Genomic DNA, 23,875 nt, shown 5'->3' with positions numbered 1-23,875 from the left:
AAGAAGTTCCCACTGTAAAATTATACCATTGTCATGCATCGGCCATATTGATTTAAAAAGTCACATTTATTCAGACAAAGGGCATAGGAGCGGTTTAGTATGACACCTCTATATTTATTATCTGCTTTCTCAATGACAGAAAAGATAACAGACCAAGGAAATATACATAGTAATCAAATGAATTCAAACTAAAGGTTTAGAATTCTCAAAAAAAGTCTGGCCATTGTTGTCAGGGAGTTATTCAAGGGGTAGTATCCACTTTCAAAAAATTGAATGCAGGCAGAAAAATACATTTACAGAAGATATAACATGAAATCTGTCCCTTGTAAAATAAAACAGTGTGCGACACAATGGCAATATAAGAAAATCAAAAAAGGAGAATTCCGCAAAAATACGACATTAAATCTGTATTTTTTCGTAAACAATGTTTGAAACACTTGAAAGAAAAAGTTTTGTTTAGACTAATGGACACAGATAAATGCTTAAGTCGTGTTCCAGTGCTCTGATGTTTACAGAACATTTGAAAAAATAAATCGTTTCACCTCAAGAGAAATATGTGTGGTCATACCGAGCTGTATAATAACCATGGCCGTACATTCATTGTCTTTTTCAGGGATGGCTTCATTGGCTTCTTGTCCAGTGTGAAAAAAAAAAGGTTTGAAATGAAATGAAATTGTTGTCGTATGTGTTACATTATTGCCCAAGCAGTACAATGTTAACCCTCCTTGTATAAAGCAGCCGTCAAAATCAAGGCAATAAAAGAAAAAAACAATATAAAGAATCAAAATCTAGCAGATACAATACTTACAATTGCCTTTTTTTTTTTTTACAAAATGTTCACAAAGAAAATGGAAAACCAGTCCTTATGTAACAGTTCCGTCATTTCATGTTTGCTAGCAATTAAAATAAGACAAATAAATGAATAAATAATTTTTTTTTAAATCAAGTGATATTACAACATCAAGTGATTTGAACATATCTGCTGTGAGAATACTTACAATTAAGGTTTTTAAAAATGTTATATCCAGTTGCTTTTGCAGCAATGCTTATCTGGCTATTCTGAGCCACAATCCTTTGTACAGCGGATTCATGAATAAAGTATGTTATTTCGAATGCAGCCCCAATGTTTTAATGTGAGCTTGCAAGTATGGATGATATCACTTGTTCTTTCGCAAAATTGAAAGGAAATTATTTGTTGAAATATTTGTAACTAAACTCAAATTAACTCTTGTTAAGAATGTAAAAGAGCTTATCTCCTTAAATGAAGTGATATTGAAGCCTTCTTACAGCCAATAACATCCTCAGAGGAAAAGGGTGGCATATTGGATGTCCATCTCTCATGGGATTTTATGAACATTTTTGACATGCTTTTTCAGGTGGCCTGACTGCTTGAAACTCTTATCACAGTGAGGACAGGCATGTGGTTTCTCCCCTGTGTGAATATACTTATGCCTTTTCAGGTTATTGGAGTCTAGAAATCCTTTCCCACAGTATGAACACCAGTGTCTCTTCTCTCCATTATGCCACCTTAAATGCATATTAAGTTCTACCCTCCTTGCGAATTTCTTTTCACAGAGGTTGCAATGAAAAGTGTGCATCCGTAGGTGGGCTTCCACATCTCGTTTTGTGAAGAACCCTTTCTGGCAGATCTGGCAGACAAAAGGCTTGATTCTCCTGTGCACCATCTTGAGGTGTTTGGTGAGGCCGAAACTATAGACAAAGCCCTTCCCGCACTGTGGGCAGACATGGATCCTACCATTGCGGTGAACCCGTGCATGGCGTTTGAGACATTTCGAGTCTGGGAAGCCCTTCCCACAGAGCGTGCACGAGAAGGGTCGGTGCCCAGTGTGGAGACGAACATGGCTTTCTAGGGCTGCAACGCTGCTGAGGACACGGCCGCACTGCCCACACTGGTTCTTGAGCAGACGCCTACCAATGACTGATAAAGGCTGTAATGGTGACATAACAGTAGGTCCTCTGACAGGTATAGGGAAGAGAGAAACGCTTGGAGGGAAAACTAGCGGTTGATTCTGGGATTTGGGTGATTTTGTCTCTTTCTTCTCCCCAGCAGGAGGTGTTTTATTGGCTGATACTCTAGGAGGAGTCCAGATGGCTTTAGCTGTAATTTTTTTCGGAGTGTCACTATTCTCTGCTGACTGGCTTGTTTTAGCTCCATTCTGCAACTTGGATTGACTGGAACTTCTCATTTTGGCCATTGTTTTGGCTTTTGCTGCTTTAGCCAACTTCTTAGCATTCACCACTCTTAAATTATTTTTAGGACCAGTAACATCTGGACTTAATCTTTTTTTTTTTGCAGGAGTGGATTCCCTTGTCTTTCTAGGACTGACACAACCTTTAGCCAATTTAGGCCACCTAATACTTGGGGAACCAGGGTTCAACTTAACCTCTTTAGTACTAGCCTCGTCTGAAGTTATTCTATACCCAGGACTGAAGGAATTGGTTTCCCCTTGAATCTGTGCACTGGTAGTAGCATCTTTAGGTAAGGTACATTTTCTCCGGCAGAAAGAAGGCGACCCCTTGAAGATAATTTGAGGGCTAGTGCCAGTTTTACTTAAAGTAGTCCTCTTTGGGTCCACAGAAGTGGTTTCAGAACTTTTATTGCTAGCGCCATCTCTAGTTGAACTAATCCTCCCAGGACGCACAGAAATGCTGTCAGTCTTTTTTGAGCCAACACTTTCATTAGGTGAGCTACCCTTTATAGGACTTGCAGAAGTGGATCTTGTATTTTTAGGGGTAGGACTTTCTTTAATTGAGATAGATTTTCTAGGACTCAGGGAAGTGGATTTATCTGTTTTAGAGCTAGCACTTTGTTTACTTAAGCTAGACTTCCTAGGGCTGACAGAAGTTGATTTTCTGTTTTTAGGGCTAGCACTTTCTTTAATTGAGATAGATTTTCTAGGACCCATGGAAGTGGATTTATCCGTTTTAGAGCTAGTAAAGCTAGACATCCTAGGATACAGAGAAGTGGATCTTTTAGTTGTGGAGCCAACATCTACACCTGTAGACCGGCGAGTCAAAGGAGTGGACTCTCTAGTAGCCTTAAACCTCTTAGAACTGACCGGTGGATCACTAAAAGTCCTCTTGGATCCAACACTAGCTCCAGATTGTCCAGATCTCTTGGGAATAAAACGAACAGGGTGAACAGCTTTCCTGGCTGGAGATGTAACATCTTTAACCAATCCTGAGTCTTTTGGTATCAGGAAAATTGATTTTTTTGTTGTGTTTTCATTGGCTGGGCTGTCATTTTTTAATCTAGGATTTATAGGCCTTATAGCGCTGGTCTCTGTTTCTTTGCATGGATTAATTTTAGACCTTTGAGTTTGCAAGCGAGTTTTGAGATGACTTTGGAGCTTGTCCAAAATAGATTTGTTGTGGAACCTTTTCTTGTCACCAGTTATGGTGTCTTCAGAGGAAGCTGTGGCATCCATGGAGTCCTCAGAGGAAGCCTATAATAAAAAGGAAAGATAAAGAAAGAAATTTAGCAAAATGTTGCAAGAGTAGCCAAGAAATATATTAAGGTGCTCCCAAAACATCCAAGGCCATTGTGAGGAACATTTCAGGCCAGTGAATAAACACCAATGTTACCATTCACACCCAACATTTCACAAGTAATACAAGGGGCGTAGTTAGGAGCTTGAAACATTGGGGGCTTAGCCCAGCCCAGATTTGTCATGGGTGCTTGGAACATATTTGTCATTGACATACACAAATAAGGCGCCAAAAATGATCAAGGTTGTATCCATATATCGTTAAATTACTTGTTAATATAACAATGATTGAGGTCATATGATCAGATTGTACAGTAAGTCGATAAGGTAAAAATGATTGATGTGATTATCATATATTGCACAATGAGTAGATAACAGGAAAATGAATGAGATCATGACCATATGTCTGAAGACAGGTCAATAATTTAATTATTATGACAGACCGATGCCCAAACAATCAACACCATTACAGCCTGGTTAATTATTATTTCCCATGGAAGGCGTTCTTCCGAACATGTAGAATTAGTAATAGTACTTTATCCTTGAGACAATGGATTTGATAAACCGACAAACGAGTGATAACTCTTAACATACCTTTGTTGGGTCTTTCGTAACAGGTGTCACTGCCAGCTGTGCAAGGAACTGGGCTTTAGTCATCCATGAATGAGGAGTTGACATGTCCTCGGTGGCGATTGGAGTTAGATGCATGATGTCAGCCGATGATTTATTTTCTGTAGGTGTTGTATTGGGGGCCATTGTTGAGTTCTCAAAGTCTGGTCTTGACACCTCGGAAGGTGTTCTGCCTTCAGAGGATAATGATGCCTTCTCTTGAATACCTTTGGGCTTTTCTGCCATCTGAGAGATATTCACAGGCAGAACAACAGGAGTTTCTTTTAATCCGGGACATAACTCAGTGGATGACACAAGCGTCTTTGATGGCTGCGTTGACATAACCACAGATGATGGTTTCTCTTTTGTGATACCTTCTTTCAAGTTTTCAGAAGATCCATCTGTAGGCAGTCTAGAGACTTTCACTGCGTCTTTGGCTGATATTGGAAATGAGAGCCTGGTTAATCTGACCACGGCAGAGAGTTTCTGTGCAACAGTTTGCGTTATCACTGGAGGCACAGAGGTAGGCACTGGCCCCTCTGATGCGTTTAAACTGGGAATGTTTTCTGTAGGTGCTTTTATTAGCTCAGAAACGGAGTCTATTTGTTGGGGATATTCTAAAATAGGTTCCGATGTTTCACTCTTGTTTTGAAACAACACTTTGGTGTCTTCATCTGAAGCAATTTGTGGATTCACAGTAATCCTTAACTCCTGTGAAGGTGAAATCAAATCGGGCGATGACAGTGTAACAAGAGCATCTGATTTGGCTGTATCTTGCTTGGTTTTCGGAATGATGGTCTGTGAATGAAGCAGCCTTGACGCCACAGCTGACACTTCTCTTGGAATTATTATTGTGAATTGAGGTTGTTGTGTTGGCCCTGACAATGAGTCTTTTGCGGTTGTGGTTGACTGTGAAAGGTCAGCAGAAACCAATTTCACGGACGCAGCGTAGGAGGCTGGGAGGGAGATGGTGCTCCTATTTTAGGAGGTTTTAAGAAGGATAATGATCTTGGCATGGCAATTATTTTACGAGAGACTGACTTGATCGTTTTGCTGGTTGCTACTGATGTTACCGGAGAAGCAGAAGATTCCTGTTGAAGTGCCCGCATAATGCTTTGAACCGCAACATGTGTTAAGGGAATTGAAGATATAGTAGGTGTAGATGGAATTACTTTATGCTGTTGTTTTGGTAGGACAAAGTTGATGTTGGACTGAAGCTCATTGGTCGGAGTTATATCAGTATTCACAGGAGAGTCATTGTGTTTCTCTATTGTTGATTGGTCCTTTGTGGAGAGCTCTGTAACAGCCAGCTTGCATGCAGCTTTACATGTTTCAATAGGAAGCGGTGGTCTCTGTTGCTCTGCTGCGACCTCGTCCACAGTTTGTAGGATGCCCACATGAGAAGCACTCTGGGTCTTAGCTGGTGCTGCCATATCCACTGTTGACTGATTCATAGCTTCAACTAATAGCATTGCATCCTGAAGAGTTACAGAGCTACGACGTTCTCTGGGCTGATCTTCAGGAGGGTTTAATGTTTCAATTGAAGATAAAGATTCAGTGAATGGAGTTTGAATTGAGATTTTTTCATTTTCCATGGAGAGTTGTTGAGGTTTAGAGGTTTTACCCTTTCTAGAGGAACATCTTTTACCTACAGATGGTACTGAAAAAGTCGGAGAACCATTTTCCTTCATAGGCTGTTGCTGATTTTTGGCTTGCTTTGGCGGACGTCCTCTTCTACGTGGGCCTGGCAACTCAGGCTGGGAACTACCCTCAGCGTCGCCACTTTTTGATTCTTCAAATGCTTTTCCTTTATTGAGTTGTTTACGTGGTGCACGTATTCGTTTCCCTGTAGTTTTAGGAGTAACATCAGCCTGTTCATTTACTGTTGTTTTGCCCTCCTTTGGACATTGTAGGTTGACCACTAATGGTTGCTCTTTTTCAAGAGGTTCAACCTCTGATTCATTATGAGCAACCACCGATTGGGGCTTTCCAGTTTTTATGAGTTCTCCCTGCGTTGCTGATATGTTTTGACTTACTTCAGAATCTTCTTCTATGTTGTTGTTTATGGAAGCAAGTGAGAAGACTATTGAAGGCACCAATTCAGGCAATTGATTCTGAGCTCCTTCTAGACCACTATTACTTCCCAAACAGGGTTGTTCTTGGGCTACTGGGGTCTCTTCTTGGGGCGTGGGTATTTCTCCAGTTGAACTTTCCTGGTTAACGAGACGCCCTCCAATTTCAGTTGCACAAGCAGAGGCCTGGGGTGAATCTATCAGTGAAAGAGACATTTTAGAGGAAACATTAGAAGAATAAAGGGAGAATGGTAAGGAGCAAACCTTGACAAATTCTGTCAATCTTACAAACTATCAAACTAGTTGAGAAAATAACAGTTAGTTTTAACTCTTTACCTGGTTGATCACCTGAAACTTGCCCGCAGATCACCATTTGCTCCACTTCCTCTTGCTTAACGACGGAATGCGACTGAGAATCATAGGAATCCTGCGGCAGAGGAATTATTTTTTTAATTTCAACAAGACAACATAGATGGAAAAAAAACAGTATTGATTTTTTTTTTGAATACAAACACACCTCCTGTTTGACAACTATAGAGACCATTTGAGTAGTTCCCTCATAGTTGTGGTCATGCAGAGTGTTCTCAATCTCCTGATGATTCACAGGTGGACATTGCTCCACCAGCATCATTCGGGAAGGAACAATATCTGTACAAATAAACACACGGAAAATAGGACAATTCGTTATTTCTGTGGCTTATGTCCTGAAACTTTCAAAAAAAAGTAAAAATGTCAAAAAGTGTAACACTGACAAATCCCTAAATACTGATCCAACCTACTAAATTGTTTATGCTAAATGTCCCCTCCATCTGTGTTATGTACATGGTACTACATATTCTTAGATAGTTTGAGTTTTATGCTTGTAAGTAATAGTGTCACGTCAACAAATACCTTCGTACTATGTTGATGCCGAAATTCTGAAAAGGTGATGTGCCGGTTTCCGAAATGCTACTCCTTCTCCATAATGCCTGTAGTCAGGGCTCGGGATTAATTACCCTTTAAAATGGATTTATTTGTGTTTTTCGTTTTTGTGTTTTCCTTCATACCTACCATAATTTGGCACTTTATGCATTACAAGTCTTTACTTCTGACACATATTAGAGTATGCAACATAAAGAAAAACAAATGTTAAAGTGCACCTATCATGCTATGTTAAGGCGTATATTATGGGTCTCAGATATATACAAATATATAAAAACATGTCTATGATGTGTTTTGCTCAAAATACAAACAGATCATGCATTTTAGAAATCCCTCATATCCCTCTATTCCAGCCCTGTTAGAGAGAGAAAAAAGAGGAGGAGGAGGCGGAACTAATGCCTGATCAGAATTCTACCCGAGATAAAGTTAAAGTGCACCTATCATGCTATTTTTAGGCAATAGCATAGGTCTCAGATATATAAAAAACATGCCTATGAAGTGTTTTGCTCAAAATACCAAACAGATCACCCATTCTAGCCATGCCTCATATCCCTCTATTTCACTTCCTGTTTCAAAAGTGCTGATTTTGGGTATAAAGCTTGTGATAACAAATAAAAAAGGAGGGGGCTGAGCTCTTGCGGGACCCGGCAGCCACTGTCTAAACTAAATACTGCCGTGATGCAACACCATATCATGGATTATCAAGGATTATTTCTGAAACAGTATGGAGCTCAAAGGCTTTCTCTCTTGCCGTTTATACCACAAGGTGAGTTCCTTTTTATATATTGCTTCTTCACACACATGCTCTCTCCAGTAAGGTTAGCTCTGAGTGTTAGCGATGCTAATGTAAACACTGACCATATTACGTCCAAAACAGTCGGGCATTGCTTCTGATAGCAACTTTCTGTGGTGCCGTGGGTCCACATTTTCGATATTGCAACATATCGGACGCAAATCTGGATCAGCTCCGTTGTACCCCCGTTTTTAGAGATTTGGGTACGGAGGAAAAGAGAGAGGGTTTTATTTTCTGACGCTGCGTGAGTTCCCTGACACACCGGGGACACATATTTATGTATAAAAGACATAAAAAAGTGCATTTTGCATGATAGGACCCCTTTAGATTCTGCTGTGATAAAACACCATCCTGTTCTAAACCACATCAAGGATTATTTCTGAAACAGTATGGAGCTCAAATGATTTTTCTCTTGCGGGTTTATCACAAGGTGAGTTCCCTTTTTTATTTCCTGCTATTAAACACATGTGCTCTTCAGTACAGGTTAGCTCTGAGTGTTAGCGAGGCTTGCTAATGTAAACACAGACGAGATTACGTCCAAAACACGTCAGGCAATGTTTCTGATAGCAACTTTCTGTGGGTCCGCTGGTGTTTATCATTCAGCCCAAGTCAAACACTACTATTGTCTTTTGTGGTGACCTTTTCATGTTTTATCTAGAAATAGTTGTTTTAAACTGGCATTCCAGGGCAGGTCTTCATTACAAGTAGAAAGTGTTTGTGTTAGGTTCCTTGCTTAGTTTTTCTATAAAGATTGGGCTCTAAAATAGAAGAGAAACCATACAATGGTATCTTGGCTAACTGCTTTGACGCAGCGTTTTAAAGGGGACCTATCACGCAAAATGCACTTTTTGATGTCTTTTATACATAAATATGTGTCCCCGGTGTGTCGGGGAACTCACGCAGCGTCAGAAAATAAAACCCTTTCTCTTTTCCTCCGTACCCAAATCTTAAAAACGGGGGTACAACGAGCGGATACAGATTTGCTGCCGATATGACGTCAAATTGGCGGCGGACCCACAGAAAGTTGCTATCAGAAACAATGCCTGACGTGTTTTGGACGTAATCTCGTCTTTGTTTACATTAGCAAGCCTCGCTAACACTCAGAGCTAACCTGTACTGTAGAGCACATGTGTTTGAAAAGCAGGACATTTAAAAAAAGGAACTCACCTTGTGATAAACCCGCAAGACAAAAAGCATTTGAGCTCCATACTGTTTCAGAAATAATCCTTGATGTGGTTTAGAACAGGATGGCGTTTTATCACAGCAGAATTTAACTTTATCTCCGGTAGAATTCTAATCAGGCATTAGCTCCGCCTCCCCTTTTTCTTTTTTCAAGCTAAGGACCCAAGCAGCATGAGGAATGGGTGATCTGTTTGGTATTTTAAGCAAAAAACTTCACAGACATGTTTTGTATAGGTATGGCCCTACAATATATTTTTCCAATATCGCATAATAGGTCCACTTTAAATCAAGTTGTGTCATTATGATTTTAAACAGCACTGTTGATTTACTTTAAATATTAAATACAATACAAATTAATATTGAGTTATTACTTTAATGCCTCATGTTCTCTTGCCTACACAAACACATAACAATTGGCATGGTCAACCTTTTTAGACAAATGGCTACATAGTATGATCATATCCTACCTACTGTTACAACATTTTTAGGGACAATTAGCATTCTTTAGAATGTGTCATGTAGAGATTTTAATATCTTTCCATTACAACTAGGGATGCTCCGATCGCCAATTTTGGGGCCGATTGCCGGAATCAGTATCGGCCGATACCGATCGCCTATCCGATGGAGTGGGTGGGGGGCTATGGGGATCTTCCATTTAAAGTGATGTTTAAAACTCAGTTCAGTGTTTCCCCTACCATTGTCTTGGAGGGGCGCTGCGCCCCGCCAACGGAGCCCAGCGCCCCCCCTGAAATTCAAGGTGTTATATATAATTTTTTTTTTTTTAATTTGGAACCAAATTGCAAACTAAGTTTTTGTTGATTTGGGCATATTTCCTGGACAGGCTACTTTGTACAGACAAAGTTAATAATAACTGTAATATTCCAGTTATAAACGACATGAATCAAAGATGTGTTGCTGTATTTTAGTGGTAAAAAAATGCATTCATCATCATAATTATTCTATATATATATATATATAATTTACACAGTGCCGAACGCTGGCATTTCTCCTCCTACTTGAAAGACTACGGAGGGATAGGGTCTGCAAAATTAGTTTGTGTGTGTGTATATATGCTCTGAACGTTCCACTTCCTGCCTGCCCAACATTACCTTACGGCTGCGTTGCGTGAAAAATAGGATTCATCCTAATTTTCGGTTATGGGAGTATCTTTTTTATTTAGAGAGCACAATCTCAATGAAAGAATCTCGATGATCTTTAAGTGTCTTTAACGGAAAACATTCCTGCCCAGACTGTCTGCACTGATATATACTTTACAATAATATTGCCCTTTGTATGAGGTAAGATTAGTGCAAAATCTGCAAATATGTTTGATGATGAGAATGGGTTCATTAAAACCCATTTCTGCATATCAAAATATGGACTACTTTTCTGTGACCTCTTTCCATCCAATCAGGCTTAGTGTAGGCTATTATGTTAATGTACCTAACGGAGTTACCCCTACCATCCTATAAAAGTTGTCAAAATACACTTTTCGTAAAATGCCACAATATTTTTTATTCTTGAGATACAATTTTTTTGAGGGGTGAAGTTCTTTAACCGAAAGAGCTAGTTTGGCTGATTCAAAAAAGTTCAAGATCAAGATAAAAAAATATCTGATTAAAGCCAGCTATTAAGCTACGCTAATGTGAGCTAACATTAGCAGAGCTAATCTGGACATGTTTGTCTATACTCAGGGCTGGACTGGGACAGCAAATCGGCCCTGGCATTTAGACCCAGACCGGCCCAAATCCATAAAACAAACGAATAGTAGCGGTTCCTGACAAGAAGAATAACTCAGTATAATTTAAAAAAAACGCTATTATTATCCTTTTTTACGTACCAGGGGCAAACAAAACTAATACATACCACAAGTATGTGTAACTATCAATCATTAGAAATTAGACCTTCAAACCCTCTGACAAAGCGAACAGTGACGAGCACTAATAGGGGGGTCTGGGGGGGTATGCCCCCCACAGAAGAAAAGTTTTAAAAATAACCCCTTAAATGATGACTTCTAGTGAATTTAGGGGGGGGGGACCCTATAGTGCCCTGCCTCCCCTTTCTATGACAACACAATAGAGATAGGACCAGATGAGTCTACAGGATGAGTCGACGGCATCTTTTTATATACATTGACGCTTTCATTTAATTTTTCCATCCTTTTTTTAATCGCTGTAATTGTATTGCCTTTTTCATCTATACACACGACACCTATTGCACGTCTGTCCGTCCTGGGAGAGGGATCCCTCTCCTGTTGCTCTCACAGAGGTTTCTTCCTACTTTCCACTGTTAATTGTGGGGTCTGTTTTGGGGAGTTTTTCCTTGAGCGCTGCAAGGGTCTAAGGACAGAGGATGTCGTACCTGTACACACTGTGAAGCCCTCTGAGACAAATTGTAATTTGTGATATTGGGCTATATAAATAAAATGTGATTGATTGATTGACGCACGCAAGGGGCTATAGTGCAAGTCTTAGGCGGCTGGTTTCTCAGAACCTCACAGAGCACACAGAACTGAAGGACCACAGGTTTAACCAAAAATACTATCCACTGTCTTTATTTTTTTTCCTGAGAATAGGTTTGAAAGAGACAGATTTAAATTTACAAAGAGAGTTGAAGCAACATTTGACAGAAATCCCACATAAATTACAAAAGTACACAACTAGCAAGATATATATACTGTATATATATACTGTACACACAAAGTAACTTATATACTAGACTGAAATAACTAAAATGAATGCTTGTTGTGGAGAGGGGCACTATGTCCAGCGTCCATTCCTCGGGGTAGGAGTTAGTGAGTGTGTGTGTGTGTGTGTTGTGTGTGTGTGTGTGTGTGTGTGTGTGTGTGTGTGTGTGTGTGTGTGTGTGTGTGTGTGTGTGTGTGTGTGTGTGTGTGTGTGTGTGTGTCTGTTTGCATGTGTGAGTGTAGTTGGGGGGCTTTGGGAGAGTCAAAAAGGATGCAGGTGACCTCTTTGGTCCCTGATAGAGGTCCATACAAATAGGCATTGACATAACAATACCACACAGTTAATGGTCAAAACTACATGTGTGCCTCAATTTTTTTTTCTATTTCTATATTATTCATTCTATATATTGTCAATCAAAACTACCACAAAAAGCTGACTATAAACATTTTTTTCAGGTCCCAAAAGACCACTGTTGCCCTTATAACCACATAAGTAAATAAACTAAACAAAACAAGCTGCCAGCTGACAGTAATTGTTCATGAATGGTGGTTAACAAAATAATGACATTCTTTCAATGAGACAACAGAGTCCCATTAAGCTATATTTTAACTTGCCAGGGAAAACCTAAAAAAACCAGCTTACTAGCTTGTAGGCTAACGAATGTTTCTCTTATAATATTTGTCTTATTAGTGCTTCATCAAGGGGATATTAATGGGTTCCAGAACTACAGAGTATCATAACCTTAATAATAATCTTTTCCTAATTTTCTTAGCTTCTGCTTACCGCGAGTTCTCCTCCCTCTCCCCACTCGCGCTGATCTCTCTCCCTCTCATCCTCTTCCTCACCACCAATATCGGCCACGGGTGCTGAAGATGGACCTGCACCTGTACTAAACATGTCGGTTATTTTGACACAAGCGGCTGCATCAGCACGAAGGGCCTGCTTTTTTCTTGCCCGCAACTTTTCTGCTCCCCCTTTTTGCTTGGCCTTCGTCTTCGCCTTCGCCTTCTCCATTTCTAACTCGAACTTTTTTTTTTTCGAAAAAAAAAGGCAGTTTGGCTTCAACGGCCGGCTCACCTCCTGGGGGCGTGATTTAATGATGCACACCGAGCGGCCCAAAGGGGGAGGTGATTAAAGATTTGATTGGGCCGGCCCAGTGTCAATTACTAAAAACATTTAAACAGAGGGCCAATCTACCCGTCTTATGGGCCGGGACTTCAGAAAAAAAAGAAAATTACGTGTCGGCCCAAAAGGCACGTCGGCCCACTGGGAAAATGCCCGGTATGCCAGATGGCCAGTCCAGCCCTGTCTATACTGCAATCAAACAGTAATTATTATTTTTGACTGTCACACTGTGTAAATAAATGACCTACTTGGCCGCAAACCAGCCTATGAATATCCCCAGAAAATAAATACGGGATAATTATAAAAAATAATTGTAAGAAGTTACATTAAAAGCTTAAAATGAATGTGTCAACCTAAAAGGAAGAGCTGTAAAGAATGATACATACTGTGACGAAATTAAAATAAGCCTTCTCCTGCTCTCTCTTAGTGCTACACTATTGTGTCTGAGAAAATATTCATTTATTTATTTCCACTGCTCTGTCCATGTTTATTCAAAGATATTCACTCTTGTATTACATCCAGCCGTGGTCACTTACTCATGCCCCACCATAGTGACTGCCTAGACAAGGCAAACACGGCACCCTGTCTGCACATGAATACCAACCCTGTCTCCTAGAAATTACGTTCCCACAAAACTAAACTGCATTCTCAAATACGTTTCGCAAGAAACGTATTTCCTTCCACGTTACGTTTGTTATGAACATATCTTAAATACGTTTATTTTCTACATATCTTCTAGAAACCTATTTTCTCCCACATGACGTTTGTTATGAACGTATCTCAAATACGTTTGCTTTCTACCTATATTTGCCATTTCTTTTCTAGCTTATAATAATGATAATAGTAATTTATTAATATCATTTTAGAGCAAACTTATTTTCGCGCTGGCTGGCGGCTCACTGTTCAGTTTACCAAATCCGTTATTATGCTGGTTAATGGTTAATAATCACAATATTGTTTGTAGTCGTTTCATACAGCATTCTCAATTACGTTTAACAAGAAACGTATTTTGTCCCACGTTACGTTTGTTCTGAACATATCTTAAATACGTTTGCTTTCTACCTATCTTTGACATTTCTTTTCTAGCTTATAATAATGATAATAGTAATTTATTAATATCATTTTAGAGCACACATTTGAAATCGACGATCGGGCTTGATATCCTATGGTTAAATTAAAATCAGTAGGCGAGGCTGTAATTTCGCCAGCTGCGAGGCAGAAAATAATAGTTTTAACATGCCAAAAAGCTGCTGTGTCGTTTATTGCACCTCAAACATTAAAACAAATCCAGAGTTACGTGTTTCTGTACTTCCTCTAAGAAGAAAGGAAGACAGCAGAACACATACAACAGAAGAGCTCTGTGGCTTCAGGCTTGCTCGCCGTTCAAATGACAGCTGGTTTCCCCAAAAGTGGGCAGGGCTGTAAAGTGACGTAGGAAAGATCCTCAGCTCGCTGATTGGATGTTTTAGCCGCAATGCACGTCGGGATATGGTGTTAATGCGATATGAAATCCGAAAAAAAAATCAGAGTTTAGGATGGCCGAAGACACTACACTACCCATAATCCCCAGCTATCGTTTGGGACTACAGTCCCGTTGACAAACCCCGTGATTAATCTTCAAGCTCTGGGATTGGATGTTGGAGTGGCAGTGCGCCAAGGTTACGCCGAGCGCCAAACAGCTCTTTGAAATGGAACGAAACCACGGCAGACTTTCCAAAACTGGACTCGAACGCCCCCCCAGAACTACACATGCTGGCTATTGTGTTTCGCAACATGTTCTATGGACGTCTCTACTGGGAATTGTAGTTTTAAAAGACGTTTTCGTTTTTCCCAAAATTAGAAGTTGACAGTATTAAACTGTGTACAGCCCTGGAGGTTTAGGGGATAGGAAACAAATTGGTGTGTACAAATGTAAAACATGTAATTAATAAATGGGTGAAAATCGCTTGTGTCCATAATGGGAAGCATTAATATATACCCACATGCCAGCTCATTGTTACTTTGTAATTCTACTCCACTACAATTCAGAGGTTAACCTGGTATTTTTACTCCACTACATTTATTTTAGTTACTTTGCAGATTCTGATTAATGATGTGAAATATAAACAACCCTTAAAGCAGACTTTAGTTACACCTGAGTAAAATTCAGGGAAAGGTGATTGTCAAGTGCCAACAATCAGGAGAGATATTAGTTGGTGCTTGAGAAGACTAAACATTTATCTGCAGATCTCTATAAAGTATATTCATTACTCGTTATTCTCGACTAATAGTTAATTAAAAACTGTATATAATAGCTATTTTGCACATCCCTTTCAAGATTTTCTAAGGTTTATTGACATATCATATACACCACTATGTTGAAGTTATGCAATTAATGAAAAACTTGGGTCACAGGTTCCTCAACAGTGCATTACAAGACATCTATCAATATGTGTGTATTCCTCCACCATTAAACTCAAATTCTGCACATGTCTTATACTATCTACATACATAAGAGTATAATTAATATATATATAATATCAGTTAAAATAAGTGCTTCAACACAGTTAACATTGCAGGAAAGCAATATATTAGACGTTAAGTACTTTGTCAGGTTTAATATTTATCTGTAGATAGATACCCCCAAAGCTTTTTTCTTATTTGAAAGAAAACCTAAAGTATTCTTTAATGTGTTAATAAAGGTTAATTAGTTTGTCTGTTTTGCACATCCTCATATTAATATCTTTGTACATCAGGCACTAAACTGTTTTATTGTAGAGATCACTTACAGTATCTTCTTGATTTTTTATATTCTATATTTCTATCATTGACCTTCTACTTTCCCCCTATGAAAGTATGTACTCTTAATATTTTATTCATCAAATAACATTATTCAACAAAAATAACATTAGTCAACAAAAATAATTAAATAACGTGCTTTAACCACTAGGCGGTGCACACAAGGTACACACAGTATACTAATAATAACTTTGTATTATTAGTGTAGGACACTTATGTATGTATAACATCTGAAGATGTGTAGTTGTATTCATGTTTTTACATAATTGTACAGGATATTGCTATATTATTTCTCATGTTTACTTCTACACATTAATATCTGATTTGTAAAACATCACAGACAGAAAGCTATATCCGTCATTTAATGGTAAGCTATTAAAATTGTGATTCCATAGATGTGTCTCCCATCACCCAAATCCCCTGACTATTCTCTCAACTCAGTATTTACATTCTTATATTCAAAGAAAATCAGTAATATCTTTAAAAACTACAAGTCCTTTTCTATCAGCTGTGCACCGTTATGGTGTAAATATAACCTATCTACCAATTGGATCAAATATAAAAGTCAGCCGAATTAGTATTGATACTGCAAGGAGACGTATTTTGTGAAAATAAATGTAAGATGTTGTTTAATTGTTGATATATTTATGATCCACGTCACGTATTCAGTTTCGGTGGCAGTTCTTCCTGTTTGTCCAGAAGTCTTCTCATCAGGGCTCTATAAATAAAGAACTACGGCAGATGTGTAATATTTAATGCAGCCGAACCGTGTTGTATTACAATGCCGTTATGTGATGACTTTCAAAGAGAAAAGCAAGAACACTCGGAATAAAGTATTATTATTATTTTTTTTAATGTTTTCGGAGTTCACATCGCATAAACACCATATCCCAACGTGCATTGCGGCTAAAACATCCAATCAGCAAGCTGAGGATCTTTCCTACGTCTGTTTCCGGTATTGTTCCTGTAATGAGAGTTCACATTTATGCTACATTGAAGGGTGGAATTGACTACACATCTTCAGAAACATAATTTGCTTCAGATATACTGTAACTCATAGCAATATTGTAACCATTAAGAAAAGCCAACTGCATTAAAAACCCAGTTAACAAACACAAGGTAAAGTATTTTTCCTTCAGTAATGAAGATGTAATTCCAATGTAGACACACCTGGGGTCGCTGTTCAGTCTGTTACGCTGAGCCATGCATTGTCTGGAACGTAAAAGGGACGAAGAAGACAAAGTGAAGTGACGTACTTCCGGTTCAATGTGAAAACATTCCCAGTTAAACCATAGATATATATAAAAACATATGTTTATATATATCTATGAGTTAAACAACAGAAACAAATCGCTTAATAAAAAGATAAAACACTGGCATGTAATTTACGTTAGAATAAATAGAATGGTTTTGAATAATAGATGAGAGTAAAATCTACGTCACTTTACAGCCCCACCCACTTTTGGGGAAACCAACGCTGTCATTTGAACGGCGATGAAGCCTGAAGCCACAGAGCTCTTCTGCTGTCCTTAGAGGAAGTTTGAGGTGTTTGAGGTGCAATAAACGACACAGCAGCTTTTTGGGATGTTAAAACTCTGCCTCCAGCTGGCGAAATTATAGCCTCGCCTACTGATTTTAATTTAACCATAGGATATCAAGCCCGATCGTCGATTTCAAATGTGTGCTCTAAAATGATATTAATAAATTACTATTATCATTATTATAAGCTAGAAAAGAAATGTCAAAGATAGGTAGAAAGCAAACGTATTTAAGATATGTTCAGAACAAACGTAACGTGGGACAAAATACGTTTCTTGTTAAACGTAATTGAGAATGCTGTATGAAACGACTACAAACAATATTGTGATTATTAACCATTAACCAGCATAATAACGGATTTGGTAAACTTAACAGTGAGCCGCCAGCCAGCGCGAAAATAAGTTTGCTCTAAAATGATATTAATAAATTACTATTATCATTATTATAAGCTAGAAAAGAAATGGCAAATATAGGTAGAAAGCAAACGTATTTGAGATACGTTCATAACAAACGTCATGTGGGAGAAAATAGGTTTCTAGAAGATATGTAGAAAATAAACGTATTTAAGATATGTTCATAACAAACGTAACGTGGAAGGAAATACGTTTCTTGCGAAACGTATTTGAGAATGCAGTTTAGTTTTGTGGGAACGTAATTTCTAGGAGACAGGGTTGTGAATACAGACATGTGAAGAAATATATCCATGACATAATGCTGACGTGACTGTTTCCCCATCAACTGTCAAATGAAGCTCAGCGCAAGTTCTTTCAGGAAGACTGGTATACATTCAGGCTGCAGCTGCTTATAATCAGCTCATCACGGGCGTTGAGCCCGCCTCCCCCCCATCCACCTCAGTAGTTATACAAATACCTAATGACCTCCTTTGATATGCTAATGACCCCTTTGTTCGAGGTGTTATCACAGGTTGGTGTGATATCACAGTTAGGTGTGATATCCTTTGATGTGAGGGGGGTGAGGTGTTGTAACATGCCGGTGTGATATCACGCCAAAGACTTAACATTTATCATATGACATGTGTCAATAAATGTTCTTTAAACCAAATGAAGTCTCTCCTGATTGAACTGCATATATGGCTAGTGATAAAATAGTGTTTTTGCTTGTAATAACGTTTTGAGTTATCATTTGAGTTATGACCTTGGTGTCACGTAACCCTAACCCTAACCTTTGGACTTGACCACATAATGAAACTGTACTGTACTACTTTACAGCACCAAACTGTTTGTTCTGTGGGTTTCTTTACGCTTCCTTCATTATAATGATAACATTTCCATGAACAAAGAGCTGTGATTTATCGCTTATTGTGCTTACTTAGGTGCCTGACAGTGCTCTTTCAATAATGACTTCATATCAATATTGTAGTTTGCCACTCAAAGCGTGTGTGTTTTTTTATTAAACTTTTATCAGACACACCTAGTTTATATTTACTTATCCTCATTGGCATAAATAAGTTGGACACAATATTAGAACAACATCTCATTATGAAATATTACAAAGCAACAGCCCCATAAAGTTGAATCCCCACCTTTCTGAAACTGTTAAAACAACAGTACACGGTGGTAGGATTTATTGCAGGGCTATTTTATTAGAATCCAAACATTTTCAGGTGTGAGTATTTCTTAGTTGTTGTATATTTCCTTATGTATTCAATATTTTTCATAAATTAAACTTTTCCACACTGTTGATTGTTACTAAGAGATCCACAAGACACATTTATTATAATAAAGAGCAATACAACTGTTTCCCATTATATTAACCTAAAGAAAAATGTTAGGTTATCTACCAGTCTGTAAGTCCCATAGCGAATTGTATTGTGAGTTTCTTTATATTACATCTATGCACTAAAGTACCAAATGTCCGTTCACTAGCAAGAACCACGCCACAACAGTGTGATGTTTGTGCATTTATTGAAGTAACATGTGAAGGATATGAGGGGGGTGAAGAGGTGATCTGGGAGGACGAGCTATGGTCCGTGCTGTGGGAGACTCAGAGTGGGGGTTCCGTCTCCGGCATGAACTGCGTGGGCTGATTACGGTCCCCCAGACAATACCTGGAGTTTAATGTTAGTATACGCAGTATAGATATGCACCGTTTAGATATAAATGGTGATGGGCAGAGGATGTTTATGGGTAGAAGGGTGAGGGAGGGTGGGTTGAAAGATGAGACAAGCGTTTGCCGGAAGCTTTGCCGGATATAAATAGGGGTGGCTGTGGTTTGAGGCGGAGTTTTAGGCGTGGCCATGCTCCTGAACCTATGTTAACATTTTAACCTCATTTCACTAGCAAGAACCACGCCACAACAGTGTGATGTTTGTGCATTTATTGAAGTAACATGTGAAGGATATGAGGGGGGTGAAGAGGTGATCTGGGAGGACGAGCTATGGTCCGTGCTGTGGGAGACTCAGAGTGGGGGTTCCGTCTCCGGCATGAACTGCGTGGGCTGATTACGGTCCCCCAAAAGAGTCGGATTAAAAGCAGCTGACTTAAGCGTGTGCATGTCAGACGTCGTTTAGATGTTGCGGATGTAAGCGTGGTACGCTTGGGATGACGAGCAGCCGAGGGCCTAGGCGGTTGGATAAGAGATGCCTGGTCTAGCTGCTGTGGACGCTGCGCCGATGCGGGAGAAATGGCTCTAATTCTGAGAGTGCCCCCCAAAATGTGCAGGATGTTCTGAAAGTGTTTCTGGACCGGAAACATGTGGCTTGAAGATAACGTGTCTGGAACGAGTGACTACATCTTCACTTCTAAATCTGGCTAAACATTGAGAGAGAGAGACCGGAGCGTCTGCTCGTTGCGAGGGTCGGAGAGAGAGAGACCGGAGCGTCTGCTCGCTGCGAGGGTCAGAGGGCTTGCTGTGCCTGTTAACTGTTCTGGACTATGAGGAGATCTCTAGTCATCCTGAGAAGTCTACTGGATTCAGGTCTGTTCTGGACTATGTGGAGATCTCTAGTCTGCTCTGGACTATGTGGAGATCTCTAGTCATCCTGAGAAGTCTACTGGATTCAGGTCTGTTCTGGACTATGTGGAGATCTCTAGTCTGCTCTGGACTATGTGGAGATCTCTAGTCATCCTGAGAAGTATACTGGATTCAGGTCTGTTCTGGACTATGTGGAGATCTCTAGTCTGCTCTGGACTATGTGTAGATCTCTAGTCATCCTGAGAAGTCTACTGGATTCAGGTCTGTTCTGGACTATGTGGAGATCTCTAGTCTGCTCTGGACTATGTGGAGATCTCTAGTCATCCTGAGAAGTCTACTGGATTCAGGTCTGTTCTGGACTATGTGGAGATCTCTAGTCTGTTCTGGACTATGTGGAGATCTCTAGTCATCCTGAGAAGTCTACTGGATTCAGGTCTGTTCTGGACTATGTGGAGATCTCTAGTCTGCTCTGGACTATGTGGAGATCTCTAGTCATCCTGAGAAGTCTACTGGATTCAGGTCTGTTCTGGACTATGTGGAGATCTCTAGTCTGCTCTGGACTATGTGGAGATCTCTAGTCATCCTGAGAAGTCTACTGGATTCAGGTCTGTTCTGGACTATGTGGAGATCTCTAGTCTGCTCTGGACTATGTGGAGATCTCTAGTCATCCTGAGAAGTCTACTGGATTCAGGTCTGTTCTGGACTATGTGGAGATCTCTAGTCTGTTCTGGACTATGTGGAGATCTCTAGTCATCCTGAGAAGTCTACTGGATTCAGGTCTGTTCTGGACTATGTGGAGATCTCGAGTCTGCTCTGGACTATGTGGAGATCTCTAGTCATCCTGAGAAGTCTACTGGATTCAGGTCTGTTCTGGACTATGTGGAGATCTCTAGTCTGCTCTGGACTATGTGGAGATCTCTAGTCATCCTGAGAAGTCTACTGGATTCAGGTCTGTTCTGGACTATGTGGAGATCTCTAGTCTGCTCTGGACTATGTGGAGATCTCTAGTCATCCTGAGAAGTCTACTGGATTCAGGTCTGTTCTGGACTATGTGGAGATCTCTAGTCTGTTCTGGACTATGTGGAGATCTCTAGTCATCCTGAGAAGTCTACTGGATTCAGGTCTGTTCTGGACTATGTGGAGATCTCTAGTCTGTTCTGGACTATGTGGAGATCTCTAGTCATCCTGAGAAGTCTACTGGATTCAGGTCTGTTCTGGACTATGTGGAGATCTCTAGTCTGCTCTGGACTATGTGGAGATCTCTAGTCATCCTGAGAAGTCTACTGGATTCAGGTCTGTTCTGGACTATGTGGAGATCTCTAGTCTGCTCTGGACTATGTGGAGATCTCTAGTCATCCTGAGAAGTCTACTGGATTCAGGTCTGTTCTGGACTATGTGGAGATCTCTAGTCTGTTCTGGACTATGTGGAGATCTCTAGTCATCCTGAGAAGTCTACTGGATTCAGGTCTGTTCTGGACTATGTGGAGATCTCTAGTCTGTTCTGGACTATGTGGAGATCTCTAGTCATCCTGAGAAGTCTACTGGATTCGGGTCTGTTCTGGACTATGTGGAGATCTCTAGTCTGCTCTGGACTATGTGGAGATCTCTAGTCATCCTGAGAAGTCTACTGGATTCAGGTCTGTTCTGGACTATGTGGAGATCTCTAGTCTGCTCTGGACTATGTGGAGATCTCTAGTCATCCTGAGAAGTCTACTGGATTCAGGTCTGTTCTGGACTATGTGGAGATCTCTAGTCTGTTCTGGACTATGTGGAGATCTCTAGTCATCCTGAGAAGTCTACTGGATTCAGGTCTGTTCTGGACTATGTGGAGATCTCTAGTCTGTTCTGGACTATGTGGAGATCTCTAGTCATCCTGAGAAGTCTACTGGATTCAGGTCTGTTCTGGACTATGTGGAGATCTCTAGTCTGCTCTGGACTATGTGGAGATCTCTAGTCATCCTGAGAAGTCTACTGGATTCAGGTCTGTTCTGGACTATGTGGAGATCTCTAGTCTGCTCTGGACTATGTGGAGATCTCTAGTCATCCTGAGAAGTCTACTGGATTCAGGTCTGTTCTGGACTATGTGGAGATCTCTAGTCTGTTCTGGACTATGTGGAGATCTCTAGTCATCCTGAGAAGTCTACTGGATTCAGGTCTGTTCTGGACTATGTGGAGATCTCTAGTCTGTTTCTGGACTATGTGGAGATCTCTAGTCATCCTGAGAAGTCTACTGGATTCAGGTCTGTTCTGGACTATGTGGAGATCTCTAGTCTGTTCTGGACTATGTGGAGATCTCTAGTCATCCTGAGAAGTCTACTGGATTCAGGTCTGTTCTGGACTATGTGGAGATCTCTAGTCTGTTCTGGACTATGTGGAGATCTCTAGTCATCCTGAGAAGTCTACTGGATTCAGGTCTGTTCTGGACTATGTGGAGATCTCTAGTCTGCTCTGGACTATGTGGAGATCTCTAGTCATCCTGAGAAGTCTACTGGATTCAGGTCTGTTCTGGACTATGTGGAGATCTCTAGTCTGCTCTGGACTATGTGGAGATCTCTAGTCATCCTGAGAAGTCTACTGGATTCAGGTCTGTTCTGGACTATGTGGAGATCTCTAGTCTGTTCTGGACTATGTGGAGATCTCTAGTCATCCTGAGAAGTCTACTGGATTCAGGTCTGTTCTGGACTATGTGGAGATCTCTAGTCTGTTTCTGGACTATGTGGAGATCTCTAGTCATCCTGAGAAGTCTGCTGGATTCAGGTCTGTTCTGGACTATGTGGAGATCTCTAGTCTGTTCTGGACTATGTGGAGATCTCTAGTCATCCTGAGAAGTCTACTGGATTCAGGTCTGTTCTGGACTATGTGGAGATCTCTAGTCTGTTCTGGACTATGTGGAGATCTCTAGTCATCCTGAGAAGTCTACTGGATTCAGGTCTGTTCTGGACTATGTGGAGATCTCTAGTCTGTTCTGGACTATGTGGAGATCTCTAGTCGTCCTGAGAAGTCTCAGTTGAATGTGGTGAAAACATTTGGGTGTTGGGGAAGGGATGGGGTAGGGATGGGGGGAGGGGGAGGGGGAAAAGGTAGAGCAGTTGGAAAGGAAGGTACTAGGTAAGAGTCGGCTGATAGGTTAGCATGTGGCATGGCCCCTGCCCCTTGGTTTACTAGGTGGGACGCTGTTGCTACGGGGTTAGCTGCTAAAGGAGGAAAGTAAGCAGAAGCTGGGTAGCTGTGGACTGCTGAAGGTAGAGAAGAAGAAGGGATGGAGGGATGAAGGGATGTATGTGCAGGGGGATTTTGTGAAGCCTGTGGGCACAGGGATGAAAGAAAGGTTGAAATGAGCTGCGACATGTCAGACACAGAGAGAGCGGGCACAGAGGGCAATACAGCCTGGCCCCCACCAGGGGGTGCTGGTGAGTCGAGCTGTGTCTGTGGTGGAGGAGGACGGAGGCCTGTGACGTCACGACCCGTGGTGCGCGCGCGCGGTGGTTGATTCTGGGGCGGGAAGAGCTGTGTGTGTTGTTGTTCTTGCCGTTGTGCTGCTGTAGGCTTGGTAGAGGTTGAACAGTCTAGCCTTGTTGTCGTTTCGGTGAAAGTGGATGCCGTTGTCTTTCAGGAAACGTTGGAGTCGAATGACTGTCCACCTCCGTAGTTCGGGATCTGTTGTGGAGCGTCGAGTGCGTTCGGGCTCTGCTGTGGAGCGTCGAGTGCGTTCGGGCTCTGTTGTGT

The 23,875-nt window shown here is 40.6% G+C and overlaps 1 protein-coding gene across 1 annotated transcript; it reads right to left on the bottom strand.

Moving 5' to 3' along the window:
• Positions 1–47: 47 nt before the first annotated feature.
• LOC117481980 (nipped-B-like protein) lies at positions 48–16,858 on the bottom strand. The gene is made up of 5 exons (XM_034129929.1): positions 16,847–16,858; positions 6,708–6,838; positions 6,527–6,617; positions 4,104–6,387; positions 48–3,467 (listed from the first exon to the last, which is right to left on the bottom strand). Exons 2-4 carry the CDS (start codon positions 6,819–6,821, stop codon positions 5,054–5,056), a joined length of 1,539 nt encoding a protein of 512 aa, XP_033985820.1. The 5' UTR covers positions 6,822–6,838; positions 16,847–16,858; the 3' UTR covers positions 48–3,467; positions 4,104–5,053.
• Positions 16,859–23,875: the final 7,017 nt, after the last annotated feature.

This window comes from Trematomus bernacchii, unplaced genomic scaffold (genome assembly GCF_902827165.1).
Source record: "Trematomus bernacchii unplaced genomic scaffold, fTreBer1.1, whole genome shotgun sequence".
Classification (NCBI taxonomy): Eukaryota; Metazoa; Chordata; class Actinopteri; order Perciformes; family Nototheniidae; genus Trematomus; species Trematomus bernacchii.
The sequence above is the reverse complement of the archived record's forward strand: the minus strand, read 5'-3'. Positions and strand labels throughout refer to the sequence as shown.